Source organism: Nomascus leucogenys, chromosome 7b, assembly GCF_006542625.1.
Source record: "Nomascus leucogenys isolate Asia chromosome 7b, Asia_NLE_v1, whole genome shotgun sequence".
Taxonomy (NCBI): domain Eukaryota; kingdom Metazoa; phylum Chordata; class Mammalia; order Primates; family Hylobatidae; genus Nomascus; species Nomascus leucogenys.
This window is the reverse complement of record NC_044387.1, coordinates 92,379,160-92,392,478: the sequence shown is the minus strand read 5'-3', so window position 1 is coordinate 92,392,478 and position 13,319 is coordinate 92,379,160. Positions and strand designations below refer to the sequence as shown.

At 35.3% G+C, this 13,319-nt stretch overlaps 1 protein-coding gene across 2 annotated transcripts in view; it reads right to left on the bottom strand.

Annotated features, from left to right (window-relative positions):
• The window catches only part of GALNTL6 (polypeptide N-acetylgalactosaminyltransferase like 6), a 1,250,255-nt gene that overhangs the window by 1,005,607 nt on the left and 231,329 nt on the right, over window positions 1-13,319 (bottom strand). Inside the window, exon 1 of one of the 2 annotated variants that reach the window (XM_012507976.2) lies at window positions 1,820-2,080. The exons of the other annotated variant lie outside the window; for it this stretch is intronic. Coding sequence (XP_012363430.2) covers window positions 1,820-1,981 — 162 coding nt within the window. The 5' untranslated portion in view covers window positions 1,982-2,080. Of the gene's footprint in view, window positions 1-1,819; window positions 2,081-13,319 lie in introns of those variants that run through there. 2 annotated transcript variants of the gene reach the window in all.

Here is a 13,319-nt window from a genome sequence, read left to right as displayed (position 1 = left end):
AATAAAGTATGTAAAATATAAAATGTGCTCATTAAATTATTTCTATTTGAATTGTGATTCTTTGACCCTTGATTGAAAACCTTGTTATAAAAATATGTTTGTGATAAGAATGATTCTAATATCTAACATTATTGCAATATATTGGAGTTACCATTATCAAACATTAATTATAATATTAACAGAAAAATTAAATATGAATATTAGATTTCTCATGAAGTATCCCTAAATATGTTAAAGTGTAGAGTTAGAAAGAAAGATTTCTAACTTTAGAAAGCCTCCTGGACTCTAGAAGCCAACATTTATTTCTCAACATGAACCAATAACATTTTGCTTAACTATGAAAATATTTTAGAATATTTTTATTAATTTTGGATTTTGTTTTGTATATACAATTGTGCTTTGATTTTGAAACTCATAATTTGTGATTTCTTTAGTTTTTGTTTGGCCCATGGATAGATGTTATTTATTTGTTATGAAAATTTGCATAACTTCAAAAGATAAAATTTAAAGGTCTTGCCTCCTTCGCTAGGGGACCCATTCCTATTAAAAATGGTCCATGTTCACCTACACTCTGGTACACAGACAAACAAAATATGTGCATGCGTGCATACACACACACCACACACATAGACATAGCTCATTTGTTTCATTCTGATTGATGTGTATGGAAAATTTTGTCAGCAGCTATAAACTTCTCCCCCAATTGTAGAGGGACAATTTTGATATTAATATAACGCACTAAGTTGGCTTGTAGTGGGATAAATACTGAGGTACTTGAAAACCCTTTGTTTCTCTGCCAAGAACACATGTTCCTGTCTTTTTCAGCAGTCCCTTTAGAAAAGAATTAATTCCAGACAGCTTTGAGCTATTCATGCCAACACCACAGGCACTAAAGGAAGCAGCTTTCAAGAGAATGGCTACCTCTATCCTCACCTTAATGATTTTTCTTTTGGATCAATGCTCATAGGCTTTGGATGTCTGCGTGCAGAGTATTTATTAAGTTGACTATAATAACTGGGGATAGCACCTGCTTGGTCTGTTGATCCCCTGTATTGTTGTGTTTTTTAAAAAAAATACCATGTCTGGTTACAAAGAAATCCTCAAAAAGCTTTTCACGTAAAATATGATTCAGAAATTACAAAATTCTCATCACTAAAATTTGGTATTCAGATTCTTATTCCAGGTAAAAATACGTTTAGGTATCTAATGAAAATGGTAATTAGACCTGAGTTCATTTATCTTAAAATTAGCCTTAGTTGTATTTATTTGTATTTTATTTTTGTCCTATTTACATGTCACTGCGTAAGTCTTGAATATTATTTTACATAGTAAGGTTTCTTTCGTTGTGCTGCCTGGTACTCATTCCTTTTCCCTTGATGTTCAGGCAGCAACCACAACTTCATGTAACTATTGTTTTGAAGAGAAAGGGCAAGTATAACTTAGTTTTTTTGTTTTTTGTTTTTTAAGGCAAATACAATTGTGTGTGTGAGAGAGTGTGGGTGAATATGTATGTATGTTTATGCTAGTAGAGACAGTTATATAGGAAAACTTCATGAGAAAAAAGGTTTTCTGAATATCAAAAGTTTGACTTCAAATATCAAAGCTTAAAGCTCTGTAGGAAGTCAGGTTGAATCGATTCTAAATACAAAGTGATAGCAAAGCTAACCTTGTCTACCCTGGGCAAAAGTGATCACAAAAGAAAGAGATGATGGTGAGACTACGTGACCCTAAAGTCCTGATTCCACAACAAGCATCTGTGAGATGAACCACCCTATCTTGTCTTGGTCTGCACTGCAGCCGTTTGCTTTTTACTGGTTACCTGGTAAACCAGCTCAGGCACTCTGTGGTCTGCACTAACACTTGGATTCCTCTGGTGGCCAGCTCCGGCTCTGAACTTGGCTCTCATCTGGCTGATGAATGGGTTGGGGTAAACAGCCCATCTGGAGCTTGTGGTTACTATTAAGGATGTGAAGGTGTGCATAGGTCTTCAAGGGTGTGTTCAAGCCCATCTCTAAATAAGCTCACAATATACCTGAGCTCTTCCCTGGGAAGTGTGGTACATGTCCTATATCCTCTCTGCTTTGAGGCTTTACTGAAATAATATAAAATTGTGAATGCTCCATTTCCATGACCGGGATATAAGACCAGAGCTAGAAGCCCTCTAAGGCAGTGCTTCTCAAATTATATATGAGGACTCTTTTTTCAGAGTCCAGTTTTTTGTTTTTTAATATCTAAGAAGTCATAGGTGAATACACTTGTAAAGTGAAAATGAGCTATTAGTAAAATAAAAGTTTAAAGGCAATACTTCATCTCCTAGAAGGCTGCAGAGGAGTCAGGATCACCATATTAAGCTGTATGACAGTGCTGATAAGGGAGAGGCTGGAGGCAGAGAGGGTAGCCCCAGAGCCCTGTCAATGCTGGAAAGGTTGACTCTATACACCTTTTTGCCCAAAGCCTTTATTTGCTTTGTCAGTTCCCGAGGTGTCAGAAAACTAATGATATGGACAGGAGACAGGGAAATACTGAGTACAAGAGGGTGGTTCCCTGGCAGAGGCTCTACCTGCAAGCCTGGAAACCTGTGGCCCTAAGTGGGAACAGGCATTCCTGTTTTCATGCCCAAAAGTTGCCTTTTGGCCCACCATACTCCCCTATCCTGTGCCCATATAAACCTCAGACCCCAGGCTACAGAATCTATGAGGAGAAGAATAGAAGAGCAGAAAAATGGCAGAACAGTGTGGTAGAAAAGGCAAGAAGAAAAGGAACGTCTGAATGCTGAAAGGAGTCTGGCTGGGGATGATCAGAGAGAAGATCAGCCGCTGGGTGGCCAAACTGCAGGGGAAGATCATCTTCCCACCCCATCCCCTTTCCAGCTCCCCATCCATCCCACTGAGAGCCACCACAACCATTTAATAAAATCCCTGCATTTATCCTTCAAGTCCATGTGTGACCTGATTCTTCCTGGATTCCAGACAAGGTCCTGGGTATCAAGAGGGCACTGAGCTGGTTAACACTTAAGCTATCTGTGGACAGCAAAGCTAAAAGAACACACTGTAATACACGCCCACTTGGACTTTGGAAATCATAGGTACCCACCCCTACATGTTACCGTCGGGACGGAGCCCCAAAGCACTCACCTCAGCTCCTGCACCTGCCCGTCTGCGTGCTCCCCTTCCTGTAAGGGATTTAAGTGCATGGCGCTGAACACACAAGCCACACCCCTGTCACACACCCTGTAGGAGGGTCAGGGAACTCTCCTGCTTCACTAACACTCTGCCTTTGCCAAGGTTGATGACAGTCCATCATAAATACTCCTACCCTTAGGTTTCAGGAGGAAACTTATGAGGTGCCTTGTTACAATTCCAAGAATACTCCAGCAAGAATAAATTCTTTATACACATCAGTGACCTTGATGATAACCGTACTTTCTTAGCTAGTATTCCTTCTTATTTCCTCATTGCTTTCCCAGTATTTCCTAAGTTCATTTCCCAGATAAATTATTCTCACTTGAATCATTGAGAGGGAGCAGGGACCCCTCTTGGCCTGTGGGCCCACCCAAACACAGAATTAAAGAAAAATCTTGAGTTTCTTCCAGGGACCTAGCTAGCCCGGAGAAGTATATAAGGAACTTGATAAGCAAGAAGGTGATAATAGCTCAAAACAATAGGCAAGGAAGTTAGAAACTAAAGATAACAAACGTCCCTGAGTTGTTTTGCTGAAACCTGGATCCACACCAAATGGGTCCACTGGCACACAGACCTCAGATAAAGGGGTGCTAAGGACTAAATTCTGACCACTTATGTTCTTTGTTCTACATTTTTTCCTGAAGGGCCTGGAGGAAGCCACATCCAGGCGCCACAAGCTAAAGTTCTTTTCTGCCCACCCCAAATTTTTAAACAAAGCTTCTCTTTTTTAACCAACTGCAAATAATAAGAACTTTAAATCTAAATATGACCTTAGGCCAAACATTGTAGAACCTGTATGTATTGGTCTATGATTTTGCCTGTAACTTCTGCCTTCCTGAAATTCACACTTGCTCTTAAAAAGCCCTCACCTGCAAGCCATTGGGGAAGTTGGGACTAAAGTCTGAACTGCCTGATTCTCCTTTCTTGGTGCCCGGCAAATAAATGCCTTCCTTTCTCCTGCAAACCTTGGTGGGGGTATTTGGGTTTACTGGCCCGGTGTGCCTACCCCAGTTTAGTTTGATAACATCATAGGCTCAGGGACTGATTCTGAGGGAATAAAACCAAAGTTACCACTACTGAAGTCCAGCCTGCCAGCCAGAAAATGAAGGAGAGTAAAAGCGGGAAAAATACGTATATTCGATTGAGAATTTACTCAATAGTGCCTGCATTTTTTTTTTCTTTTTCTTTTTTCTTTTTCTTTTTAGACAGAGTTTCGCTCTTGTCACCCTGGCTGTAGTGCAACGGTGCGATCTCAGCTCACTGCAACCTCCTCCTCCTGGGTTCAAGCAATTCTCCTACCTCAGCCTCCTGAGTAGCTGGGATTACAGGCACCTGTCACCATGCCAGGCTAACTTTTGTATTTTTAGTAGAGACGGGGTTCCACTATGTTGGCCAAGTTGGTCTCAAACTCCTGACCTCCGGTGATCCACCTGCCTCGGCCTCCAAAAGTGCTGGGATTACAGGCGTGAGCCACTGCGCCAGGCCGAGCCTGCATTTTTTATTAGAAATACTTGCATTACCTTGACTTGGCAAGTGTACATTTTCTACATTTGAGAATAAACGTACATGGGCTTCTTGAGAAGCCATGTAAAATAGAAATCAATCTTTCCACCCATGATATTGTAGCTGGCACAACTTCTATGTGCAATTCTATGATTATATGGCTTGTTACTGATAAACTATGTTTTCTATTTAATAATTTAAATAAGAATATACAACAGAGATAAATATAAAAGGAAGTGTAAAGTAATTGACAATTACTATTTTATAAAAGGTAAAAAGGATAATCTAATGGCATGTGGGCAGGAGTGGGCAAAAGCTCTCTACTGTTTCTTTTTGTTCACTAATCTCCCTCCAGGCAAGTGTATGCAGGGAAAGTTCCTAATAAAGAGAACAAAGTTAACTGAAGTTTACTTCTTGTGAATGCTTTCTATAAAAAAAAATTTTGTTTCATGAAGTCCCAGTATTTTACAAATCAAACTAGACCCACAAAGAAATATATAATTTATGATTATACACAAATTATAAAATAACCTAAAAATACTATAGCATTTGCAGAAAGGTAGAAAGAATGACTTCTCCAAAATAATCATTGTAAAACCCACTATTATTCTTCTGTCCACAAGGAACACTCCCATCTCTTTAAGAAACAAATTGTGCTACTGCTAGAGCTGATAAAGTATCAGTGGAAACAACTCTATCAAGCTTCCTATTATAAACTATCATTCTAGGCTTTATAGCTTGGCTCTTTCAAACTAAAGTATGTTGGGCAGAGACTAAGCATACAAATTGCCAGCCAAAATACATTAAGTCTGGTTGAGCTGTCTTTTTTTGGAAGATGCAAATTGGAGCATTGTGCTCTGCGTGCAGTTAGTGCTTGGCATGGGGCTGCAAGAATGCCTCTGATAGTGTGACAAAATAAAATGAAATAAAATAAAAAATGAAAAACTTTTCAGTGGGAAATTTTAAAACAGATTGGTTATTATTTCAAAATGTACAAATTTTAAGTTGTTACATTTAAGACGAATTTTAGTTCATGAAAACAGTATTTTAACATCACGTAATATAATCTACATGATACTTTCATCCAAGTTTATGGGAAACGGTCCATTTGATGGTTTTATTGATAACTAAACCATTTGAAGGAATCATTGACTCATAGTAGCATCTATGATTACAGCCTTCTGTGGTGACTGAGGGAAAATGGCTTAGATTAGCAGATATTTTATTCAAATAGCTGTGCTTATGAGTTTTGCTTCAGAGATGCAGGAATAGAATCAAAAATTTAACCCGAAATAGTTCTGGACATATCAGAAAGTATAAGTTTTGGCTTCTGGGTATTCTGTATCTATAAATCCCTTTTTTTAAGTTCATGGAGTTTGGTCTCTTCTTCTTTGCTTCTTTTGCACTGAAACATTAGCATAGTAATGGGATATTATAGCAAAAGGATATTATTCTGAGGCAGTAGTCAGTTTACCCAAGTTATTCCACTCAGTTGATGACCTAGTCCCTTCAAAATTACTTTGAAACTTGCTGGTTCTTGTTCATTCAAGAATATTTATTGAGTTTCTATGATATGCCAGGCACTGTGAAGATAAGAGAAAGATAAGGTTCCTGTCTGTGGAATTTATACAATGTTATTAGTAACACTGCTATTAGGTCGCCAGAGGGCTTCAGGACCCTGAAGGACAATAGTAGAAAATATAAATTGGTATACTCAAGTGGAAAAAATGTTTTACTCATTCTTGTTTCATTTAAAATTTTTATATTAACACAATAATATAATATTAATTTTTAAAAATAAACACAACCTTCTTTTACACAATCTATACCTTTTCATGACTGTAGAAAACTTTTTTTTAAAAACCTTGACTATCAATTCTTTGCTTTTTTGATAATAGTTCGTGAGTATAATGTTTCCTTAAATAGAGAACTACCTGAACTTTCTCCTTCCTTTAACTCTGTATTTTGGAACTTCATGATAAATCTTTTTTCTCCACAAGCTAATAATGATATCAACTGCAAAAATCAATAAACATGAAAAGTAATGACCCCTAGCAATTTACTTTTATTAAATCTGCAGAGAGTTTTGATATCATTTACTCTGCAACTCAGTCTCTGATTTTATTTTATTTTACTTTTTCTAACTAGTACATTGCTTTGTTCTCAGGTAGAAAAGGAAGAGGAAAGCACGGCAAAATTCAACTAATGCATCATTTTGACACATCTGTTGTTTGGTCAGTGGTGTGCAGTCTCCCATTTCTGATATAATAAATGTTTATGGTATTTCTATTTTAATGAATACCCTAGGCTCCAGGACCTGTTTGTATACTTCCGTAGCATATATCTTTAGTGAGGAGATGGTGTTGTCTGTTTCAACTAATAGAAAGTAAAACAGAATGGAAAAATTAGATTTGAGAGCCACTGCCTCAATACAACCTTCCCAGGGAATCAATACAGAGCTGTGGGGAGCGTGGGGAGGCCAAAGTGGCAGCAATTGGGTCAATTAAAGGAAGTGAGCCCAAAGTTCGAAGGAAAATAGATGTTCATTCTCAGCAGGTTAGTTTGTTTCAATATCCAGTTATTTTCTCCTTTATTTCATAAGAATTAATGAGAGTTTTCTCAAAGAAAATCACAGAATATAGAACCTCATCCCCTTGATGTCTCAATGTCTCTGAAAAAATGGCATGATTAGCTGTCATGTTTGACAAAGTAAATACATAACACAAAGTAGATGGTCGGGGTTGCAATAAAAGCAAAAATAGACAAAGGAAATTACATCAAACCGAAAAGCTTCTGCACTGCAAAGAAAATAATTAACAGAGTGAAGAGACAATCTAAAGATTGGGAGAAAATATTTTAGCAATACATTTGATAAGGGGTAATCATACAAAATATATAAGAAACTCACATAACTCAACAGCAAAGAAACAAGAAACACAATTTTAATGTGACAAGGGGCCTGAATAGACATTTCTCACAAGAAGATATACAAATGGCCAGCAGATCTATTTTTAAAATGCTCAACATGGTTGATCATTTGAAAAATGTAAATTAAAACCATGAAGAGAGATCATCTCACACCTGTCAGAGTGGGTTTTATAAAAAAGACAAGAGATAACAAGTTTCAGTGAAATGTTGGGAAAAGGGAACCCTTGTATACAACTAGTGAAAATGTAAATTAGTACAGATCTTATGGGAAACTATGTGGAATTTCCTCAGAAATACCTAATGTTAATGACGAGTTGATGGGTGCAGCAAACCAACATGACACATGTATACCTATGTAACAAACCTGTACGTTGTGCACATGTACCCCAGAACTTAAAGTATAATAATAATAAACTAAAATTAGAATTACCATGATTTAACAAGCTCACTTCTGGGTACGTGCCCAAAAGATTTAAAATCAATATATCAAAGAAATATCTGCAATCCCATGTTTATTGCAACATCATCCACAACAGCCAAGTTATGGAATCAACTCAATTATGCAATCAATTAATTCAATTGATTGAAATCAACTCAATCAATTATGGAATCAAATGTCCATCAATGAATGAAATGATTATAAAAATGTGGTATATATACACTATGAAATAGTATTCTGCCTTAAAAAAGGAGAAAATTATGTCATTTGCAAGACACGGATGGCATTGGAGAACATTATACTAAATGAGATAAGCTGGCACAATAAGACAAACAACACAAGTTCTCACTTACATCTAAACAATCTAAAACAATCGAACTCATAGAAGCAGAGAGAACAATGGTGATTACAGAGACAGAGGAGTGACCAGGGGAATGAGGACAAGATGGTCAAAGTGTACCATATCTCAGTTAGACAGGAGGAATTTGTTTAGTTTTTCTTTTTTCTTTTTAGTTCTATTGTACAGTGTGCAATAATTAAACTTTAATGTGAATTTCCAAATGAACTGCATTTGGTTTATGAACTGCCTATAAATATGGAGGTATTTTCTACTGAGGAAAGCACGAAGTATCAGTTTACATGCCTAAAAAGGAACAGTAGTTTTGCATCTCACATAATAGCCCTTTTTCTATAAATACCAAAGTATGTATGGAGTGTTTGGAAAGCATTTAATACTATGTTGAACATGAAATTATTTTTAAATCATGCATTTTACCCTTTAAAAAAATATCAAAATGCCAGAACCTGACTTATAATGTTTATGATATTGTTTTTAAATTAAATTAGCAAAAACTGAGAAGACTTTGGTGAAATTTTATATGGATTTTTAAATATATAAATTCTCAAACACTGCAATTAACAGGTTATATTTTTCCACATAAATATGGACAAATTTTGTGGAGTTCCTTTTGCATTAGAATAGAATTCAAACCCATCTGCTCCACTGTACAAAGCCAAAGCTGGCCTTATATAAGCTTGTCTCTTAGGAGCACAGTGCTCTACTGTATTATAGTGAAGATGAAAAAATTATGGCAGATTAAACATTGTTTCAAGTATATTCTAATCGAACACTGAAAGTTTTTGTGTGATATCAAAAACAATATATTAAATGAAGGTAAAATGTCAGCTAATTAGTATATATCATGAACAATGAAAAGCCAAAATTATATAAGAATAAAATAGCTACATTTAAATTACAGTTGGTGATACACAGCACAGGCTGGCATACTTGACATGGGTTTTACATTTTTTTCATCCAATAACTATCTATGTGCACCCACTGAAATATATTGTATAGAAAAATAATTGAAATATAATTTTGTAGATCTTGATACTTTATAGAAAAGAAGAAGGCTTATCTAATTCTGTAGCTCAAATAGATATTTTAAGTCATGCAAACAAAGTTTTCTGGGTATGCCTTATTATTTGAAGTTATCACAATTTTAAAGGCAAGTGTCTGAGCTTACAATTGTTTAAACTCTATTACAAAGGATTAATAACTCTAGAGAGTCTAATAAATCAATTACAATGAAAAAAGCAAAATTAAAATCATCTCTTTCCCAGTATTATACAATTGTGACACTTCTCAGCATTTACAGGCATATAATTAGAATACAATTTGTTGAATAGTAGTACAATATAATCATTATAGAACTTTGGTGGCCTGATGTTACTATCATTTTTATTTGTTTCCCTAAGTCTGTTGATTTTTCTTTATGTGAAAGGCATATATCTGAAGATAAAATTGACATTCTCGGGATAAGCTAGAATTCTGTTTTCTTAATGCTTCTCACTACGTGCTGGAAATGTAACACCAAAAATATAAACAAATGATAGTATGCATTTTTCAATTTGTCTTTAAAGTGCCATGTATTTATAAGGGCATTCATAATGGCAACAACCACAATTACTTTTGCACCAACCTAATATTATTTTAATGTTCAATGGATAACAATATTCAATATATGACCATTTTATCAATAGTGACTTTGTATTAATAGGAAGTGCCCAAAGGAATTTTAGGCGACTGAGTAATTAAAATATGGTAGAATGTTAAAATTCGGTGAGACTTAGAATTTTGACCTTTTCTTACCTCTTAATTTTGTGCAGGGAGAATCTCAATGTTTTGGTTAAGATCCTAGTGCTAAGTGGGAAGCTCAACTTTCATCTTCATCTTTTTCCTTCCTTACACTGTTTCCTAGTACAGAGGTTGTGATTCTGTTTTAAAGTAGACTAACAAATCTCTTTAAAGCTTACTCTCATGTCTACAGAGAATAGTTATATTTCTCTATTTAATGTGCATGCCGTAAACTTGTGACATTTAAAGCAAACATTTAAACAGAACAGAAAATGCAATAAGGGCCTGCTTGTAATCATGGCTGAAAGGCCATACCTTTCAAAATTGAAGATATCTTTGCATTTAAAACTTTACTAGTATTTGGTGAAAATCTTCAACAAAGAGTAGGTAGAGAACACTTTGCCTTATGTTAGATAATACTATTTCCTGTATTTCCAGAAATTTTCCTGGAATATTTATACACTAAACAAATGTTTGTGGAAACTAGTAACTGTTCTATTTATTTAACATTTGTAACCCATATTCTAATCCTATAAATAAAACCTTTAAAAGATGAAAAAGTATAGCTATGGTTGTACATCATTATGTATTTATATATGCACATGCACATGTGTGTATACATGTGAGTAAATAAATGCATATGATCCATAGCTCACAGTGCTGAGAAATATGATCATCTTTTAATAATGTCTGGCCTCTGCCAATATTGAAAGTTTGTATCATATCTTATCAGTTTTCCCTACCTTTAATTGCTGGTTTCCACTTTTAAGCCTCTCTGTGCCATGGCCTTAAATAATGGTAATAATAAAAACACACACACAAAAGGAATCCATTTGAATTATATGAACTTCATGAAGAAGATACTGTATAAAGAGATTACATTTCAGAGATTTTAATCAAACCTGAGTTTATCAGAGAGAATTCTCCTGAGGAAGAAATGATTGTACAAAAGCCTAAATAATTGCTAGTAAACTCAGTGAGAGTGTTCACAGAAGGAAACAGGCTTTGCAAAGCCCTGATGATGAGAAAAGGCGGGACATATTTTTAAAATAGGCCAAAGTGTTGTGTGGCTGAAAGGTAACGGACAACAAAGACGGTGACTCATTATCAGTCTGGAAAGTTGCCAAAAGTCAGATTTTGGAGAGTCTGTAACACTGTGTTTCAAATTTTAAATGGTTTTGTATTGAATTCATTGAATAGTTTTATGCATCACAATAATTACTTTTTTTTTTTTATTATTAAAGATTGCTCTGATAGAACAAGGTAAAAACTTGGAGCAGTGCCAAAAGTTGATGTAATCAGTGAGCAGAAGTTTGAGTGACATGAGTTGGCTATTAGAATAGTCAGAGAAAGAGAGAAAGAAAGAGAGAGATGAGTTAAGAAAGGCGGCAGCAGTGGGAGAAGTGAAAACACTTTTTAGTTGTTTTGCATATTTTTTTTAAAAAAGCAGATTTTTCCAGACAATAAAAAGAAACCATCAAAGATAACTGAGGATTTTGCTTGTGAAACTAAATAGACAGGGTGCCATATGCCAAAATAGGGAACACAGAAAGGGGAGCAGGTTGTGAGGGAATATGAAAAGTTTGAATATACAAAAGTTTGAAGTGCTATAAAATGTTTAAGTAGAATTGCTTAGTGAGCAATTGGATATATGCTTATGTCTGGGCCTCGTAAGAGAAGTCTAGGCTGGAAATACAAGTTATGGAGTTAAAGGCTTATTTTTACGTGCCATATACAGTTTAGAAACATCAAGGTCAGTGTCTCATTAGTCATAACAATGTGATAGACACTATCATTTTATTTACTTACAATTGCAGGTGTAAATAGTTTAAATAAAATATCCAATATCACAAATTCAGTTAGTAGCAGAGTTTGCCAAAACTCATAGGGCTTAAAGCAAAATTTGTTATTATTATATTTCATTGTTTTGGGATTAAGAGTTGGAACATGGCATACTATAGAAAATGTGTCTTTACTCAAAATGTTCAGGGTATCAGTGCTATTAATTGAATTGCTGAGGACTAGAGCAGCTGGAAGGTGGCTGAATACCCCTTGCTTTCTACACATGACCTTTTCAAGTGGCTTTCCAAGAGGTCAGTCTTGGCTTTTTACAGTATAATAGTTATATTTCTTAACTGGAGTTGAGTAATCCAAGAGAAAGAATCTATCAACTGCCAGTCCTCTTTAAAGCTAAACTCGGAAACGGCATAACCTCTTTCTCCACTACGTTTTATTTGTGGAGGTACTCACGGGCTAGACCAGAGTCAAGGAGAGGATACAAAAACTTCACATCTCAGTGAGAAGAGTGCTAATGTATTTGTGGCCATCTTTCATCCACCACACTTACACCTATGATGCGTTATAATTACTCCTTGCTACTATCAATTTATACAAAGTACACCTGTAGCAAAGGGCCAGGCATACCACAAGTAATCAATGTGTTTATTTAATGAAATAGTTCTAATGTAGGCAATTATAGTTTTGTTGATCATAAAAAAGCCTTTAAATCATTTCAGATGCTCTGTCATTTCGCCTAAAGGGACTAAGATATTTAGGATATACTCACAGGTAGGTACTTTTGAATTCCTCTAGTAGTGGATTACAAATGTCTGTAAATTATTTAAGCTAAGGTTCACAATGAACAGTCTTTCAGGTTCAGCTTAAAACTTCTAATTTTAAATATGTTTTAAAAATACTCTCAATGACTGACTGCATTAGATCAGCATGTAGAACTTTTTCTTAATATAATTGATAGCTTGTTGCCCACTGAATGTTAAAACACTCAGCAATAAGATGATTTCAAAGAAAAGGTCAAATGCTGCCTTTGAAAAAGAGCAAACTCCATGCAAAGAATAACGCCATTTGAAGTAAACCACTTTCCTTGCTATTGTGAGTGTCAAAGTTCTGATTCATAGGGATCAATAAACTAAATAGAAAATGTTCCCAACTCATGCAATCATCAACATTATGTAAAATTATGAGATGGCTGTGATTAGCAATCTAAAATAAAAAAACAATTAGATATTAGGCTTCAATTTTCCTTTCATCCCTCAGAACTTTTAATAATGCCATCGTGTACTATTTAGTTCTTTATAAATGATTGTATAAACAATGATAATTATTGTTGTAT